The sequence below is a fragment of the Neofelis nebulosa genome, chromosome 18, assembly GCF_028018385.1.
Source record: "Neofelis nebulosa isolate mNeoNeb1 chromosome 18, mNeoNeb1.pri, whole genome shotgun sequence".
NCBI lineage: Eukaryota > Metazoa > Chordata > Mammalia > Carnivora > Felidae > Neofelis > Neofelis nebulosa.
This window is the reverse complement of record NC_080799.1, coordinates 36,474,547-36,493,614: the sequence shown is the minus strand read 5'-3', so window position 1 is coordinate 36,493,614 and position 19,068 is coordinate 36,474,547. Positions and strand designations below refer to the sequence as shown.

General features: G+C 53.0%; 1 protein-coding gene across 2 annotated transcripts in view; it reads right to left on the bottom strand.

Annotated features, from left to right (window-relative positions):
* Nucleotides 1-1,140: 1,140 nt before the first annotated feature.
* TEKT5 (tektin 5) overlaps nucleotides 1,141-19,068 on the bottom strand; it is a 38,862-nt gene continuing 20,934 nt past the window's right edge. The window contains exons 6-7 of one of the 2 annotated variants that reach the window (XM_058710570.1): nucleotides 5,403-5,557; nucleotides 1,141-1,486 (exon numbers count right to left, since the gene is read on the bottom strand). In XM_058710570.1, coding sequence (XP_058566553.1) covers nucleotides 1,270-1,486; nucleotides 5,403-5,557 — 372 coding nt within the window. In that variant the 3' untranslated portion in view covers nucleotides 1,141-1,269. Of the gene's footprint in view, nucleotides 1,487-5,402; nucleotides 5,558-14,746; nucleotides 14,931-19,068 lie in introns of those variants that run through there. The other variant, XM_058710572.1, reaches the window with a different exon arrangement.

Sequence of the window (19,068 nt, the reverse complement as noted above, 5' to 3'; positions counted from 1 at the left end):
TGGACGTCTCCTATGAATGGAATCACACGATACGTGGCCTTTTGTGTCTGGTTTCTTTCACTTACCGTGATGTCCTCAAGGCTCATCCGTATTCTAGCAGATGTCAGCACTTTGTGCGTCTTATTTTATGCAGAACAAAATTCTATTGCATGGACAGGGTACCTCTTGCCTATTTATGGACATTTGGGTTGCTTTCACTTTTTAGTTATTGCGATTAACCCACTACGAGTATCCGTGTACCAGTGTTTTTTTGAGTACCTGTTTCCAACGATCCTGGATATATACTTAGGAGTACAACAGCTGGGTGATACGCTAGTTCTCCGTTTAACTCTTCAAAGCGATGTGACTTCTGCCTAGAGCTCTCTCGCAACCCTCACCTGCCTCTTCCTGCCCCCCCTCCACCAGAACTTATTTTACCTTCTTTTTCTCCCATAGCGATTTCCAAAACACCCCACATAGCAACGCTGGGATTCACACCCAGGACTTGTGGCTCCAAATCCTGGCTTTTTGCCCGGCCCCACACAGCTGACAGCGGCCTCCACCTTGGACTGACCTCATTTTGTACATGAGGGTGTTCCGGCTGGGAGCCCGCTCAAGGCCACCCAGCTCCTAAGTGACGGCTGGGTTCTGGCCAATCTCGGCTCCGGTATCCGGTCTTCAGATCCCGTGGTCTACACACTGTGCTCCTAAAGGGACAAATGGGTTGGTCTGGTCGTTTTTTTAAATGTGGTCTTGGGGCGCCTGGGTGGCGCAGTCGGTTAAGCGTCCGACTTCAGCCAGGTCACGATCTCGCGGTCCGTGAGTTCGAGCCCCGCGTCGGGCTCTGGGCCGATGGCTCGGAGCCTGGAGCCTGTTTCCGATTCTGTGTCTCCCTCTCTCTCTGCCCCTCCCCCGTTCATGCTCTGTCTCTCTCTGTCCCAAAAATAAGTAAAAAACGTTGAGAAAAAAAAAAAATTTAAATGTGGTCTGTTCCATTCCTGGGGGTGCCGAGACCCTCTCAGTGCTCCGTCCCCAAGAAATCAGTCTGTCTCCTCCCGGGATCCGCTACGAGGCCGGTTTCTGCAGCAAAGAATGACCTCCAACATCTTTGGTTTGGGCACATTTATTTGGGCTCTTCATACATTTATATATATATATAGTTTGGGGGTCTTTCCCATGATAGGAGGAAAGGGAGGAAACGACACTTTATTTTATTTTTCTGCCTTTTCCATTTTCACCCTGCGCAGGGAACGGGCGCAGAGCAGGATGCCAGGGGCCGGGGGCGGCCCCTCAGGTGTAGCCCACCAGGCGCGGGGTGCAGGGGAAGGTCTTGCGCATGCTCATGCACTTTTCCTTGTCGATGCACAGCGTGTTGGTCTTGACGGCCAGCTCGTGCTCCAGCCGGCACTTGGTCATTACCAGCAGCTGCAGCATGTCCTGGGTCTCCCGCAGCCTCAGCCTCAAGGTCTGCAAGGTGTCGTCGATGGTGAATACCTCGTTCACGAGCCTGGGGCGAGAGCAGAGAAGGCACAGTTGGCACCTGCCAGGAGCCGGGAACTGTGCCAGGCGTGGGGAGGCAGCCCTGAGCGAGACGGACGAGGCTCGGCCGTCAGGGAAGACAGAGGTGGGACAGGGAGACAAGGCGGTTCGCGACGGGCGCTGCCGAGGTCGAAAAGCGCAATGGAAGACACGGAATGTTTGGGGCAACAATCTGGTGGGTCCTTATTGAGTTCAGTGTTGACTTACCACGTGACCCAGCAATGCCGCGCCTCGGTGTATACCCACGAGAACTGCAAGGAGACCCTTGAACAGATATTTGGACGAATACCTGTGTGGCACTAATCACAAGAGTCAAAAGGTGAAAACAGCCCCACTGTCCTCCGACCGGAGGAATGGCCAACCGAAAGGTGGTCCATCCATATGATGGGATATTATTCAGCCCTAACACGGAGGAACAAAACCCTGCCACCTGCTATAGAGGGAGGACCCTTGAAGGCTCATGCTGAGTGAAAAGAAAGCAGACACAAAAGGTTATGTATTATGTGAATTACATGAAACTTCCAGAACAGGCAAATCCACAGAGACAGAAAGATGAGTGGTTGCCCGGGGCTGGAGGGAGGGTTTGTGGGGTGTCCTTTTGGGTGGAATGAATGAAAATGTTCTGGAGCTAGATAGTGCATGTAACTGCACAACACTTTGAATGTTGTTGGTAGATTTTATGTTGTATGTATTCTGTTCCATTAAAAAAACAAAAAACTCTACTAGCTTGGCTAGCGCCATGTGGATAAAAGATGGTCAGGTGGGGTGTCCCTTCTTGGCGCCCTGCTCGGGTCCCCATTACCGGCTGGGGCACCCGTCCTCCCAGCTGCCGTGTGCACTGGCCGTACATATTGACGTCCATAGGTCCACGCTTCTCCAGAGAAGCCAACGGCTCACCCACATAGGGGTACAAAAGGCTGTCCCCTGCCTCCAGGTGGGACCACCTCCATGGTGCAATTCATGATGCAGAGACTCCGATGGGATCAGGACGAAGCCGCGCTCCCCTATCCTGCCTCCCCCCACTCCCTTTCTCCCGAAGCTCTGCTTCTGGGGAAACTTCCAAAGGCATCGGGAAAGGCCCTTCTGGGGAGGGAGCTTGTGACCCGAGAATAAAAGATGAGAACCAGCTGGCTGCATGAAGCCCAAGAGGGAACATATTCTACAGGACAGGACTTCCCAACGCCGGAGATGTTCTATACCTGCACCGTGCTCTCTGGGCGCCACTGGCCGCGTGGGGTCCGTGGGCACTTGCAATGCAGGCAGAGCAAGGGAGAAACTTGTTTTTGTCAATGGTATTTCATTTTAACTCATTGAAATGTAAATGGAGAAGCCACATGTGCAGCTGGTGGCTACCCAACTGGACAGAGGGCAGGGCTAGAGCATAGAACACAGCAAAATCCAAAATCGAGGGGCCTGGGTTGTCCTCAGGGCCGTGGGAGGCCCCTGGGGGGTTAAATAGTGTGCAAGCGTTGGAGGGGGTGTGAGTCGCTGACTCAAATTTTGGGAAAATCTCCGGGCCACCGCCTAAAGATGAGATCGGAAGGGGCAAGAACAGGGGCGGGAGAGGGGTTACGAGGTTGTCACAACATCCAGATGGAGTGGGTTGAAGGGTGGCCCCCAAAGATGCGTCCAAGTCCAAAACCGCGGGGCCTGGGAATGTGATACCATTTGGAAACAGGGTCTTTGCAGGTGTAGGTGATCCTGAGGTGAGGTCAACCTGCATTCAGGATGGATCCTAAGCGCAAAGACGGGGCCCCTTATCCCAGGAAGGAGGGGGAGATGCGAGGCACAGAGAGACACGTGGGAAGAAGGCCGTGAAGACAGAGGCAGTGGCGGTGATGCGGCCCATGCCGAGGGCATCACGCACGCCCGGCAACACCAGAGGCCAAGAGGAGTCACGGTGCACACTCTCCCTCCCAGCCTCCAGGGGAGCCTGCCCTGCCACCGCGTCGATTTCACACATCTGGCCTCCGGAAGTGTGAGCGAATACAGAAGCGTTGTTCAAGCCACCCGGTGTGCGGTGACTTGTGACAGCAGCCGTAGGGACCTGTGATAGCGGCCCAGTCTCGGGGGCTGTGCCGTGGGTCCCGCCTCTGTGCTCAGGCCCAGAGGACATGCTACCCAAAGGGCTTGAGTTGGATATCAGGATGGGCTTCCCCGCGGCGGCCCTGGGCTAGGGAGAGGTCACATAAAAGCCTGGAAACTCTTGGCTCCCTGGGGCTCTAGCCCAGCGCTGTCCAACAGAACTTTCTGCAGCCACGGAAATGTTCTGCGCTGTCCAATATGGTAGCCTCTGGCCACCCACTTGGACTGTGACTCGTGGACGTCAGGAGCTGAGTTTTAGGATTTGTTTCATGTTCATTAATCTAAATGTAAATATAAACGGGTGTCCGTTCTCGGGAATGGGCATGGACGGGACCTGAGCCAGGAGGGGGGTCAGAGGGGGAGGGGTTACCTATAGAAGAAACAGAAAAGAAGGCCCAGAGGTGGAGAAGGAGGGATGGGGGCGGGCGGCAAGGAGAGTAATGCAAAGACGGGACACTTCAGCTGCTGGAGAAGGCAGATGGCTTGAATCCTATTATCTGCTGAGCTCCCAAAGCCCGCGTGCACACACATACATATGTACACACGGACACACACAGACACACGTGTAAGTGCACGCACGCACAATGCCCGGGGCTCCTGAGCCAAACATGGCCCACCCATGCTCCCCGTCTACCCCCTTCGGGGGCACAGCTGGTGGACACAGAGGCAGGGAGCTTGTCCCCGAGTAATGGGCCTTCCGGGACAACATCTGGTCCCTGAAAGCCCTGTTCCATGAAAGTCCCCTGGGGGTGGGTTATCAGACACCCCTTGGCCCCAGAGGGTGCCGGAACCAACCTGAACATCTAAGAAGCGGGAACTTGTACAAGAGGGATCGGAAGAGCTTCCCCAGAGCCCTCACCCGGGACCTGGACCCCTGCCAGCCCAGCTGCAGGGGGACCCCGGGCACGGCACCCACTCTCAGGGTGAAGAACTTCCAGTCATTTCCAGGCCAGCAGCAGGCTGGGGAGCAGGCAGCCAGGTCTTCAAGTTCAAAGCCTGGGGCCACTTTCCCTGTCCACTCCCGGTCAACAAACACGCCCAGCTCTTCTGTTTCCTGAACGATTATCTCAGGCTGTGCCCACATCAAACACCGTCACCTGGAGCCATCCAGTGTTTTCTCTCAGAATGTTCTTCCTCCTTCCTCCCCAGCTCTCTTCTCCACATCTCGGCCCATCTGGCTCAGGAGGGGGACAAGCCACAGAGCCCTGGGGCTTTTGTCATGCAGCAGCAGCTAGCTAAGCCAGTGTCCCTGGCACACACAACCAAGGGGCCTGACCCTGGTCACACAAATTTCCATGTCTGATGGCCTGTTCCTGCTTTGCCCGGCCGTCACCCCATTCCAGACCCCAGCCCCGTGCTCCCAAACCCCCGTTTCGGGGCCTGCATGAGCTTTGCAACCCTTCTCCAGTGAGGAGGGCCTCTCCTTCACAAAGCGGGATGGGCGGGATTAAGCTATTCCAGCGTTCGTGGGTGACAACTTTACAAAGAGGGAGACGGAGACGGAGACGGAGACGGAGGGAGGTGTGCTGGAGCCCCTCACAGGGGCTGGCAGGGGCACGGGGATCTCCGGCCTGGGAGGCTCCCTCTGCTGAGCTCTCAGGGGAAAGCTGGAGGGTTCTCAGAGCACAAGGTGGCGGAGACTATCCAGGGGACCCCAGAACTCTAGCCCCCTGCCCAGTGTCCTGCTGAGTAGTGGGGCTACACGTCCTGACTGGTGGGAGGGGGGTCCATTTTTCAGACCCAGGTTTCCTGGGAGCTCGCGGGACCCACCCCTCTGCGTCCTGGCCTCCCCCACTCACTTGAACTGTGGGATGTCCCTGCACAGCTCCACATTGGGGCGCCAGGTCCGGCACTCCAGCCTCGTCTGCGCCACCTTCAGTGGGCACTCCTTGGCCATGATGGACCTTTCCAGAAGCATGATGGTATTCTCAGCCTGGAAGATCTCCTGCAGCGTCTGCGGGGAACACGTGGGGTGTCAGGGAAGGAGCAGCCCTGGGCGGTAGAATGCCTCAATGGCTCTTTCCCAACCATGAGGGCTGTGGGGGCAGGGACTGTGCTCCTCAAAGACAATCTCAGAATAACAGCTGGGACACTTCTGGTCACCCAGGACGCTGTGGACACTGGGGAGGGGCAGGTGCCAAGGCTGGTTGTGTTTTCAACCTCCAATACCCACTGGAGTTAGCCAATTAGTGTTCAGGCAAAAAAGGGACAGAGAGGGAGAAAGGCCTTTAAGCACAATAAGGCCCACCAGGGTGGCTCAGTGATTAAGCATCCGACTTCGGCTCAGGTCATGATCTCACAGTCCATGAGTTCGAGCCCCACGTCGGGCTCTGTGCTGACAGCTCGGAGCCTGGAACCTGCTTTGGATTCTGTGTCTCCCTCTCTCTCTGCCCCTCCCCTGCTCATGCTCTGTCTCTGTCTCTCTCTCTCAAAAATAAACAAACATTAAAAAAAAAATTTTTTTAAAGACTAACACAATAATCCAAAACAATAGCTAATCTCTGAACCGCTGTAATCCGAATTAATCTAGGTTGTTCTAGATCTTTTTATAATCCAAAATGCACCTTTCTAGTAACTAGATCAGTAAATAAACTAGAAAGGAAGAAAAGAAAGGGAGAAGAGGGGAAAGAGGCTCAAGATTTTCTATTTATGTGTAGAAATATTTTCCCCACTCTAATGCCCTGTAGAGAAGACATCAGCTGTAGCTGGTGAAGTACAGATCCCAGGAAGGGACAGGAGAGAGGCTCCTGGGGACCCGGAATGTTCTATATCTTAACCTGAGTGGAGTACCATAGCTCTAAACACGGGCGGAAGACCCTTGTCAAAATTAATCAAGCTGTGCACTTTACTGGAAGACTGTCATACTTCAGTAGAAAACAAAGCTAAAATCGGAAAAAGGTCATTTGCAGGAAAAGATTGGCAACGCGTTGACATTTGTGTTGGGGGACTTTTATAGGATTCTCTCCACGTCTGTGTGTTGGAAATTTTCCATAATAAAAAGTAACAGCGTGAGAGGACGAATTAAGAACGGGCACCAGAAGGAACCTGATCCCACCCTTGGCCGACATAAGCACACCAGAACTGAGAGTACTCAGCAGATGTCACCTCACTGCGGCTGACACGTCCACTCTCCTACCATCACCGTGAGTGGCTCCCGTTTCCCTGGGGACCCCTCCTTCCAGAAGATTCTTTGTGGGTGGGCTGCACTAACACCCCTTCCAGACTTGGCAGGGCCGGATGGCGCCCCGTTCTGACAAGCCTGCCTTCCGCTGTCTGTCTGTCTGTCTCCCCCGCTAGCACGTACGCTCCAAGAAGTTGGGGGCTTGTCCATGCCGTACCCCCATCGCCAGGAACAGTGCTTGGTGCAGAGCGAGGGCTAGCAGATAAAAGCCGGCACACCCAGTTAAAGGTGAATTTCAGATCGACAACAAAGCACCTTTTTAGTATATGTGTCAGCTACCACACCAGATATACCTCCGCTAAAAAAAATGATTTGTTGTTACTCCAATATTCCTGTTCAACTGGGACAGGCTGCTTTTTATTTGCTAAATCTACAAACTCTCCTCATGGCAGGAACTCAATAAACAGTCACTTAATGAATGAGTGAGTGAGTGAGTGAGTGAGTGAGTGAGTGAGTGAGTTACAGGGAGCACTGGAAGTCTAGATGTTTAGCCAGCTCTCCCCCATCGTCCTTGTCTACCCTGAGGCTTGGGAACAGTGTACCCTAAACTTTATATTGGTCTGATCCATCTCAGATTTCAGTATCAGAAAACACCAGTGGCACATGAGTGTGCCTGCCTCCTGAATGGAGCAGGGATCACAAGCGTGAGACGCAGTCCCCGCCTTCGAGGACATTACATTCATATTGTTTTCCCTCTTTTTGTGAGCTAGGAAGTGCTCACAAGTCATAACCTACTGACTATAACCCAATGACATAACCTGATGACTATTGTAGCTGGGCTGAGCCAATATTCTACGGGCACAAGAAATTAAAAGGCAATTTTTTTCCAAAGAATTAAAGTCCTGACTTCCCTATCAGCTTAGGGAAAAAGCCCGGAAAGAGCGTGTTTTGCTATTTCAAGGTAACAAAAGGATGTCCTTTTCCTATTGGGGTGGAGATGGGTGGCAGGGCTATGGAGGGTCAAGGGGGCCACTGACCCTCCTTCAAAGCCCATGAGGAGGAAGCCTGGCCTCTCACCGGGTCCTCACGGAGCCACCCAGAACCAGAGTGCCACTGACCACATGTTGGTTAAACATTATCCCGTATGTTCTGTGCTCGGCACATGAGCACATGTAAACACTTGAGTGCAGAGACAGCTCTTACAACTTGTGGGGATTTTCCTTAAAAACCTGCCCCTTTGTGTGTGTGTTGGGGGGCGGGGGAGAGGGCTGGCACAGACATGCAAATCTCCGAAAGCACCACCCCAGCCTGGTACAGAAGAAAATCAAGCCTTCTAGAGCTGAAAAATGCTTCTTGGCATCACGTTACCCCGTGCAGAAAACAGCCCCTCCCTCTCAGATCTACACGTTTGTGGCCTGTTGGCGAGGTGGGGTAAGGAGGACATCACTGAGGGTTTGGCTGCTGGGATAGCTGCCAGCCGTGCCCCCTGCCTGAGCCCATGAAGGCAGCTCCCAGGATGCTTTGCTTCCTCTTAGCTGCTGCTAAGACACCCTTGAGCTGCTCCCAGGCTGTGTTTATGTTGGTTTCTCCCGTTGGCTCTCTTGGTCCCCTGGTCCCCAGCTCAGGGCTCGGCCAGCCTCCCTGGGGGCCTGCAACTTTACAAGAGGCCTGACTCTTGAGTCGAAGGGTGGTGCTCACACTCATTCATGTGCTCAATCATTTCTTCATTCACTCATTCTTCTACAGTCTCGCCGATCCACTCGTCAACTTACCAAATGTTCACTGAGCACCTATTGGGTGCAAAGCACTTGTAGGAATCGGACACAGCAATGAACCCAACAGACAGAAAACCCATCCCGGTGGAGTTTACATTCTAGTGCAGAATTCACTCATTCGTGTGCTCCTTTATGCGGCAAATATTTATTATACGCAACACACACCTCTTGTGAAGCGCCGACAAGGCTTTGCTACAACTGTAAGTGCTCCCTTGAGCATGGCAGAAATTCAAGTTCCTTCCACCCTCTGTTCGGAAAATATGCATTGGATGTGGTTAGTGTGCAGGACGTTGGTGGGGGACGGGGCCACCCAAGGGGCCTCCGCTGCATGTTCTCCAGGAACTCTCTCGCCAGCACAGCGGAGGGACAGGGACGCAGCAGCCGCACCATGAACTGAAATTCATCGATTCTTTTTCAAGCCTGCCAACCACTTCCAGGGGGTCACGCGAGCAGAGGTGGAATCCAGAGGCTTCCGCAGGCAACAGGCTGCAGCAACATTTTAACAAGTTTGCTCTACTTGCCTTATATGTATTCTTGTAGCTCGTTTCTAGTTATGGCAAGCACCGCCAGTTTTCCAGTTACACAAGGGACGGAAATACGTTTTAAATGCATGTGTTTTTAAGCCCTTTTCAGGGACTGGATTTAAACTGAAATATAAATAACAGCCCAGGTGGCCGGTGGATCTGGTGACATCAAGAAGGTGGCCCAGGAGCGACTGGATTTGGGAAACCCTGTATCACACTGTCTCCCAGGCACACGGATGCAGCAGGTGAGAGAAGAGCGGGGCTGGGGAGCTGGGCGGGCGGTCACAGCCCAAGTCCCCTGCCTCCCTCTGCTGGCGTTGTGGGGGTGCTGGGTGCTGAGGGTTGTTTGTATCTCCAGGCCACCACCTCCCGTCTCCCCTTTGAATTTCTTGAGCAGGCCTGCTGGTGCATTTTCCAGAATAGTAGGGGTTTTCCAGAATCGGCCCCTCTAGAATCCATCAATGACTCACACCCAAAGCAAATCTGCCCAAACTGTTCCCCATAACCTGGTGTCCAGCCTCTGTCACTCACAGCCAGGGTCCTAGAAGGGAGGAAAAAGCCACACACACACACACACACACACACACACACACACACTCTCTCTCTCTCTCTCTCTCTCTCTCTCTCTCTCTCTCTCTCTCATTCTGTCTTGGGGACAGCCCCTGTCACCCACCCCAGTCCTACCCACGTGGGCAATGACTCAGCCTCCAAAAGTTTGAGGAATGTGACCTCCAAGGGCCAGGAGCCAGAGACCAAGTGGACTGACCAGGGGCAGGAGCCTGAGACACAGTAGCCTTGACCTTCATGCCCAAGAGGAAGCTAAGAAGTTGCCCGGTGCTCATGTAGGCACCAAATGCCAGCCTGGCCCACCAAGCTCCAGGTCAGCCGGGTCCTTGGACCCCAAATTCCATAACATCCCGTGGGAGAAGAGCCCTGGGTCTAAGAGGATGACCCACATATCCCAGTATATCCCCTCCTGGGTATATACTATGGGAACCCAAGACTGTCAGGAATAAATATATCAAGGATGTCCCATGCGGTATCACTCGTAGTGGGCAGTAAGCTGGCAATGGATGCCATTGACCATGGAGAAGGACGAGTAAGAGATAGCAGACGGGCACTGCAGACGATTTTGGTGGCCATTAGGTGTAGACTAGGTGCGGGTAGGACCAGGGGTGGGTGTTTAAAACTACGCAGGGGGAGAAAAAAAGGCAAACGAGTGAACTCTATTACACAATCCCTTTGGAGAAAATTAAAAATCCCTGCACCTACAACGGCCATGCACATTTTGTAAGAATACATCTCGACCAAGAGGTCCACGTTCAACAGTTAAAACGGTCATCGATGAGAAAGTCGTCTATGTGAGAAAAGGAGGAAGCAGGAAGGACAGGATAAAAGGAGGGAAAAAGAAATAAGCAAGGGGCTTTTTATAAACAGGATGCCCCAAGAAGTGAGGAGTATGATAAAGTCATCTCTCTTCCCTGGGGTCAGAAAGGAAAAAATTCCCACAACCCTACCAGATTTAAAGTTTCCTTTTAAAATAACTTCTGTAGTTTAGGTTTTTGTTTTTTTTTTTTAATGGGAGAAAGCCAATTAAAAAAAATACCATCTGATAGTAAAGGGTACTGATTCTGGACTTTGGCTGCATGTTAGAATCACTGAGAGGGTTTTAATTTTTTTTTTTTTTAATATTTATTCTTGAGAGAGACAGAGATAGAGAACATTAGTGGGGTAGGGGCAGAGAGAGAGAGAGACCCAGAATCTGAAGCAGGTTCCAGGCTCTGAGTTGTCAGTACAGAGCCTGATGCAGGGCTCGAACTCATGAACCAGAAAATGGTGGCCTGAGCCAAAGTCAGACGCTTAAACAACTGAGCCACCCAGGTTCCCTGCTGCGATGGTTTTAAAAAATACAGATGCTGGGGGTGTCTGGGTGGCTCAGCTGGTTGAGCATCTGATTCTTGGTTTCAGCTCAGATCATGATCTCACGGTTCATGGGATCAAGCCCCATGTGCGGCTCTGTGCTGACGGTGTGTAGCCTGCTTGGGATTCTCTCCCTCTCTCTCTGTCCCACTCACTCTCTCTCTCTCTCTCTCTCTCTCTCAGTCAAAATAAATAAACTTTACAAATATAGATAGAGAGATAGATAAATAGATAGATGGATAGATAGATAGATATAGATAGATAGAGTTCTGATTTCATGGGTCTGGGTATCAGGATGTTTCAGGAGCTCTCTGAGTAATTCAAAAGTGCAGCCACAGTCAAGCCCCATTGATTCAAGCGATACAGAGACACATGAACATTATGTCTCCAAGGGAAGGAAGCAGGTTAATGACCACAGTCACGGATTTGGTGTTGTAAATCAAGGCTGTCTGTCTTGGCAGGAAGCCCCAAGTGAAGTCAAGTGATTCCGTTCATCCCCAACACTGACCGAGCAGGTCGAAGGTACTATTTGAGATGTGCACGTGGGCTTGGGATTCCAGAAAGGGGTCTGGGGAAGGAGTAGTAGCCTCATCACAAGGCTGAATCTGAAGCCAACCACTTTAAAAACCTGACACTCCAACCCCCAGCCCAGAGCTGTGCCCTTCTTTCACCGTGGCCCGGGTAATCCAGACCCCGGCCCAGGCAGGCAGGAAGCTCAGTGCTCGGGCAGTCTTGCAAGATGGGAAGGTCTGGGCAAACCCAATACCCTCCCAAGGTCAGGATCCCTCAGACTCAAGGCAACTGTTACATTCATACGTGTGTGTATGTGTGCGTGTGTGCGCACACACCCTCATACCCACCCACACACACAGAATGAGTGTCCCAGATACCGACGCCTCCCTTTACACACTGTCCCCTCTGCCTGGATGCTCCTTCCCCAGACACCCACATCACTCATTCACCTCCTTCAGGTTGTGGCTAGAACGCGCAGAAGAATGCAAACCCCCACCCTGGCCGGCACTCCCAACCACCCAAACCCCTACTGTATTTCTCTCCAGTCCTTACACCTGCTGACATAATACATGTTTTGTTCATTAATGCTATTCCTCTCCCCCGACCAGAAAGCAAACTCTGGGACTCCTGGGTGGCTCAGTCAGTTAAGCGTCCAACTCCTGATTTTGGCTCACGTCATGATCTCACAGTTCCCAGGATCGAGCCCTGTGTCAGGCTCTGTGCTGCCAGCGTGGAGCCTGCTTGGGGTTCCCTCTCTCCGTCTCTGCCCCTTCCACGCTCACACACTCTCTCTCAAAATAAATAAACTTAAAAAAAAAAAAAAAGAAAGTAAGCTTCCCGTGAGGACGGACTTTTGCTCACTGCTGAATCCTCAGTGCCTCTAGATTAATGCCTGGAACACAGTAATAATAATAACAATAAATAATAACGTCCAACACTTGAAATAGTGCTTACTATGTGCCAGGTACTTTGTGGAGGGCTTTGCAGATATGGACCAATTGGTTGGTGCTCAATGAACATCTGCCCCCAGGATGGAGATTAACACACACCACAGGGTGTTTGGTTAAAAAGAGGACAGGGGCGCCTGGGTGGCTTATTTGGTTAAGCACCTGACTCTTGATTTGGCTCAAGTCATGATCTCGTGGTTTGTGAGATCGAGACCTGCCTTGGGCTCTGCACTAACAGAGTGGAGTCCGCTTGGGATTCTCTCCCTCTCTCTCTGTCCCTCTCCCACGGGCACCCTCTCTCAAAAGAAGTAAATAAAGTTCAAAAAAAAAATAAATAAAAATTAAACAAAAAGAGGACAGACGTTGGCAGTAGCCTGCCTGACAATATCCAAATCCCAGCCCACGCTGGGTGACCTCAGCAAGTGTCCTAGGATCTCGGAATCTTTCCGGTAAACAGGGGATGGTAATACCCCCACTGCACAGAGTGGAGGTAAGGGCACGGGGTGGCCAGCCCGGGAGGAGCTCCCGGAAACCCCAGCAGGCGTGTAAGCCCCCTCCACCACCCGGCACACGGAGCTGTAAGACACACACACACACACACACCCATCTCTGGAGCCACATGAGCAGGGGTCGTGACCTGCTCTTCCAAAAGTAAGCGTGTGCATGCATGTGTGTGTGTTTCTCCCACAAATACCCCTGGAAAGGACCACAAGAAAGTCATCACGCCCCTTCCCCATCTTTCCTGGGCCAGGTAGAGGCATCTCTCTCTCTCTCTCTCTCTCTCTCTCCTTCCCTCTTTTTCTCTCTCCCCAGTCCCTGAGCTCTGAGGGCTTCCCAGAAGCACCTCCTCTCCCGCAGGCCTTAGGGGTGTTAACCTTTCTGCTCCCACAGAGCCCAAGAAGCAGGGGGGAGAAGGAGCTCGCGGGGCAGGGCGCAGCCTGGCTCAGAGGCTGGGCGGGCCGCCGTGCGATTGGCCCAGGGGGGGTCACCCCATGGGAGGAGTCTCAGTGGCCTGGGCCCAGAAGCTGGCACACGGTTGGGAAGGAGGTGGCGACGGTGCAGGGCTCACCTCACTCTGCTCCCTAGGCCGCAGCTCTGTGCCCTGTGAGCTGCAGGCCGCCTGCCAGTGGGGGCTGTGAGGCTGAGGGTCGTGCAGCGCACGGAGGGTGGGGAGGGGAAGGTCACTTGGTGCCACCGCGCCCCTGTGCGGTCACACAGAGCCACGTTCAAATTCGAGCCCCTGACCGGGAACGGGTCACTCGATCCCCCTGTGCCTCGTGCCAGAAAGTCCCCCACATCCCCTGAGCTCCTTCTCACTGAGTCAGATGCTGGGGGGGGGGGGGGGGCTCCTGTTCTCATCTGCAAAACCAGCACGACACTAGCTCACCCCCAACGTTGCTGTGGGCATTAAATGAGATACGGTGGGTCAAGTTCTTAGTCGGGCGCCTGGCACTTGCACAACCCCCACCCTGCAATGTTCAGTCTGTTAGATTTGTCCTTTGGGGTCTTTGGTCTTTTTCTTTTTCTTCTTCTTTTTTTTTTTTTTAATATAAGACAATAGGAAACTGAGATTCACTTGACAGAATTTGGCTTCGCAGGCAACTCAGACTCCCTCAGACCTCCAGTCCAGGGCTTACACTTAACCTCCATTAACCCACTTATTTGGGCGTAAGGGGTCAAGGCAGGGGTCGCCAGTGCAAGGGAGGAGGAATGTCCTCTTTCTCAGCTTCCGGAATGTGGCTCAGAGAGGGAGCCAGTGGGAGGCAGATGGTGGGCCACACGCCCTCAACCCTCCTCCCCCAACCGAAGTTCTTTCTGTTAACCGACACCCCTCCAGGCAGATCCCCAGCCACCAGGGCCTCCGCGCAGGGTGTCTCGGAGGTGGGAGCCCCAGGTGGGAAGTCAGGAGACCCAGGTTCCCGTCCAAACCCTACCACAAACCAGCTGTGGAACCCACACCCCCACTCAGCCACTGGGCTGCACTGGCGATTTCCTTATCCAGCAAATGGGGACCAGGGCCTACGCTTCCCCACTGGCTAGGATGCTACAAGGCTCCTGGACCAGGTGATGTGCGCTATACCTCAAAGCATCATGGGTCTGCCCTGTGCGCCTGGAGCCACTTCCCTGAGACCCAACCTGAGACCTGTTAGCTGCAGGTATGGCTCTCTGTGTTGTCGTTTTTTTTTTAACGTTTATTTATTTTTGAGAGAGAGAGAGTGAGCAGGGGAGGGGCAAAGAGAGAGGGAGACACAGAACTCGAAGCAGGCTCTGGGCTCTGATGTCAGCACAGAGCCCAATGCGGGGCTTGAACTCACAAATCGTGAGGCCGTGACCTGAGGTGAAGTCAGACGTCCAACTGACTGAGCCACCCAGGCACCCCTTGATTTGGTTTTTAAGTCTTCAAGTCAAGTTTTAAGTCTTCAAGTCTTCAAGTCAAGCCCCTTCAGACGTTAGGGAGTCCCAGTACACAGCCTTCTGGAGCATCTTGAGGATGCTCTAGATAGTGAACAGATGTTTCCGGAAAGGTCTGTGGGGTAGGTATCTCAGGTTTTAGGAGCCACACGGTCTCTGTCACAACTACTCAACTTGGTCACGGCAGTGCAAAAGTAGCCACAGACAACATGTAAATGTATGGAGTGGGGGGGGTCCTGTGTTTCAATAAAACGTTACCTACAAAAACAGGCCAAGAGGGGGCAGAGTTGGCCCCGGCGCCAGAAGTTTGAGACCCCTGCCTGTAGCCCATCACAGAGGGAGCCCCAGTCATCAGAAACGGCCCATCTCATACAAGGCTAATGCTGCTCTGAGGTTTCCTGCATTTAGAGAATAATTTCTCTACTGCTCTGCTACTCAAAGTGTGGTCTGTGTACCAGCATCACTGGGTTCTGAGTGCTTATTAGAAATGTTGGGGCACCTGGGTGGCTCAGACATCCGACTCTTGATTTCAGCTCAGGTCATGATCTCACGGTTTGTGGGTCTGAGCCCTGAGTCGGGCTCTGCGCTGAGAGTGCAGAGCCTGCTTGGGATTGTCTCTCTCCCTCTCTCCCTGCCCCTCCCCCACCAAGATAAGTGAATAAACTTAAAAAGAAATGCAGGGTATAGGCCCTACCCCCAACCTACCAAGGGAATCTGCATTTTAACAAAACCCTCAAGTAATCCCATGCACATTAAAGTTTTAAGATGGCAGGACAGCACCGGATTTGTAGCTGGAGGCAGATCTCTCTGGCCGCCATTTGCAGGGTGGACAGAGGGGACCAAGATGGCCAGTGGGCAATGGAGAGGCAGAGGACCCACATCAAGCCGGGATGGAGAGACACGGAAGTCACAAGGTCACGGGACTATTGAGAAAGCAAGGCAGGGCACTGGTAACGGATGGGAGCACGCCAAGGGAGGAGAGGCCAGATTTCACACACCTCAGCCTGCCCAGCCCCTTAAAATCAGTAGGAACCGCCTAGAAGACAGGTGGGGGCGCCACCAGCCTGTGTTCAAATGCCAACAGCACCCTGCTGAGCATGTGGCCTTAGCAAATCGCCAAGAGAAGGAGACAGAGAATCCCAAGGAGGCTCTGCACTGTCAGTGCAGAGTTCAACCCAGGGCTCGACCTCACCAACAGTGAGCCGAAATCAAGAGTCAGGTGCTTAACAGACTGAGCCACCCAGGCGCCCTGACCAGAGCACTTTCTGTCTGTTCATCTGTCCCTCCATGTATTCGTCTATCTACTTAATTATTTACTGCCTTTTTTTTTTTTTTTTTTTTTTGCCAAGCCTTAAGCCAGGAGACCAGGGCTCCTCAGCCTTCGCACTACTGACATCTGAGGAAGGGGAGTTAACACAAGAAAAGCCATGAGAACCCTGGCTACACACAGGAAGCTTAGTCTTTAGAGATCACGGTCAATCTTCTCTTTTTCCCTCTTGCACCCCGATGGCCAAGCAGACCGTGATCAGCCACCCTCAGCCCTTGCAGGGGAGCAGCTGAGGGCAAACCTCCCCCCCCCCCACCCCATCCCTCTGTGTGCGCAATTGCCAGGCCCGCCTAGGCCAAAACCAACCTCGAGGCTCAGCGGAAAAGTGCCCTGATATTCCTGGCTGGAACAGAAATCCATCCAAAGGCTTTGAAAGTCGGGGGGGGAGGAGGGGAAGGGGTCCAACGAGGTTGTTTGCCATGTAAAACTATCTGCCGGCGTCTTGTCTTGTGACAGCAGAGAAAGCATCTAAGGCCAGGAAATTATTTTTGATGTGGAGGGGAAAAAAATTGCATTTAGCAGTTCCAGCCGGCCTGAGGCCTCTGGATGCTTTGTGCAACCTTGCAAATTCATTGTTTTCCAAATTGCGCGAAGCCAAGGGGTTTCCAAGGAGATGCCTGGCTCAAAGGCAGCTTTCTCAGCTCAGGAAGGGAGAAGGCCGCTAGGAATCCTTTTGCTGGTCAAATGGTGGAAGGTTTTCAAGTGCAGCCAAGCCCAGGGGCAAGGAGAGTGAGGACAGGAGTGTTCTGGAGCGACCACACCAGAAACTCAGTTCGTGAAGGCTCCGGAACAAACTTGACATGAGGAGACAGATATGTCTTTGTTGTGGGGGCCTGTCCTGCGCCTTATGGAGTGTTTATCGTTATCCTTAGGTTCTACCCATTATCTGTCAGTCCCACGCCTGCCTCCCAAACCTCTCCAGACACTGGCAAATACCACTGGGGAGGAAATTCACCCCAGGTGAAGAGCAGGATAGATGTTGACTAAGCCCTGCTCCCGGTGAGGGCTGTCCAGAGGTGGCCAGCTGCCTTCAGGCAATACAAACACCAGCTGCTGAGAGGCTGTCTGAGGTCAGGGGTCCGGCAAGTCCTGGAGGGGTTTAGACACTGGTGGAGTCTCCCTGCTAGAGAGGACACTTGTGTGAGTAGGAAAATTCATGGCAATCCACTAGCGCAGGCCTTCAAGCGTCTCCTTAACATTTATCACAATTTCTAATTAATTGTTTATTTTTTTAAAAACCAGTCTCCCCCAGTAGAACAGAAGCCCCCTTCCGGGCAGGGATCTCGTCCGGTTCGCGTTATATCCTCAACACCTAAAGAGTCTAGTACATAAGATGTGCTAAGTAAACAGCTGCAGAGGGAGGGGATTAACACCCATCCGTTGCATGTCTATGCCTGGGATACACCTGGAGAACTTGTTAAAACTCAGATGGATGGGCCCCAGAGTTTCTAATTCAGAAGGGCTGGAAGGGAGCCCAATAATTTGCATTTCAAATACATTATTGGGTGAGGCTGATGCCTCTGGCCCAAGGACCACACTCTGAGAAAACACCGGTCTGAACTCGGAACCTCTGGTTCTCCATCTTGGCTGGGGGTAGTTCACAAGGTTGGATGCCTGGGGCCACACCCCAACCACTTAAATCAAAATCCCTAGAGGTGAGACCCAGGCATGTGGGTGGTTCCAGTGTGCAGCCAAGCACAAGAACTGCTCACCTGCCCCTTCCCCTCTGATCTCACAGCTGGCCGGATTACTCCTGTCGCATACATTGAGACACGGAGATTCAGAGGAGTTAGTTACTTTCCCAAGATCCCTTAGCTGCACCAAAATTCATCCTGGTCTTCTGACTCCAGATGCCATGTTCTTTCTGCCACCTTGCCGTTCCTCCCTCCGGATCGGAGATCAGACTATGGTTTTTTTTTTTTTTTACCATCTTTCCAGCTGATACTCACAGGGCACCAATACGGTCACCGACACAGCTGTTTTTTGTTTTTCTCACAAATGTCTGCCAAACATTACTGCTCCCGTTCGAGAGATGGGGAAACCGAGGCACAGAGTGGTGAAGCAATCCGGCCTTGGCCATTTAGCCAGAAAGCGCTAGAGCCAGAACTCAACGCAGCCATCCACACTGCACCGTGGGGCTGACACACGGGGGGCATGAAGGATGTCGAGATGCAAGAAAATTCTGGACCTGGACAAGGCAAGGAGATGCAACAGCTAGGAGCATACAAGAGGCTGGGCGGTGGCTCCCGAGCAGGCAAACAGCCAAGGACCCAAGAGTGGACAAGTCACACCTTGGAAGAAATTAGGAAACCGCTAGGTGCTCTCTGCCTGGGCCAGGCTGCCTCCTACAGGCTTCCTGTCTCCGCAGGAACCAATCCCAGCGATTGCCCCACCCCCGGCTTCCAGTCGAAGCGTGTGATTGGCTAACACCAACTAAAGCTCTGGTGGTGGGAGGAGGGAAGGAATAGCTTCCCTGAGCCTTGGCGGTGCTCGCAGAGTGACCTCAAGACAGCTTCCTTTGTATGGTTCCCCACAACGGACCCTTGCTGGTTCTGTCCCATTCTCTCCCACCTCTCCTGTCCCATCCCTCCAACTTCCTGCGTTTGTGGGACACCTTCCCAGCTCCAGACCTCTGCTCTGTCTTCCCGATTCCAGCAGCTTCTCTCCCATTTGTTCAGTGTCACTGCGGACAGATAATGGGTCACACAGTCCCCCCACCCCCAACCATCACCTTGCCACTTGGCACAGGCCTCAAAACCGCCCATACCTGAGCTCTCGGGGAGGGGGGGGTGCCCCTCACGCTGAGTGTCCCCAGGCGCACGTGGCCCAGGTACAGCAAGGAGACCTTGGATCCCTTCTGGGGCAAAGCGGAGCATCAGGCAGAGACCTACCGCATGCCGCCCCGAGGCTTCTCCTGAGTTAACCT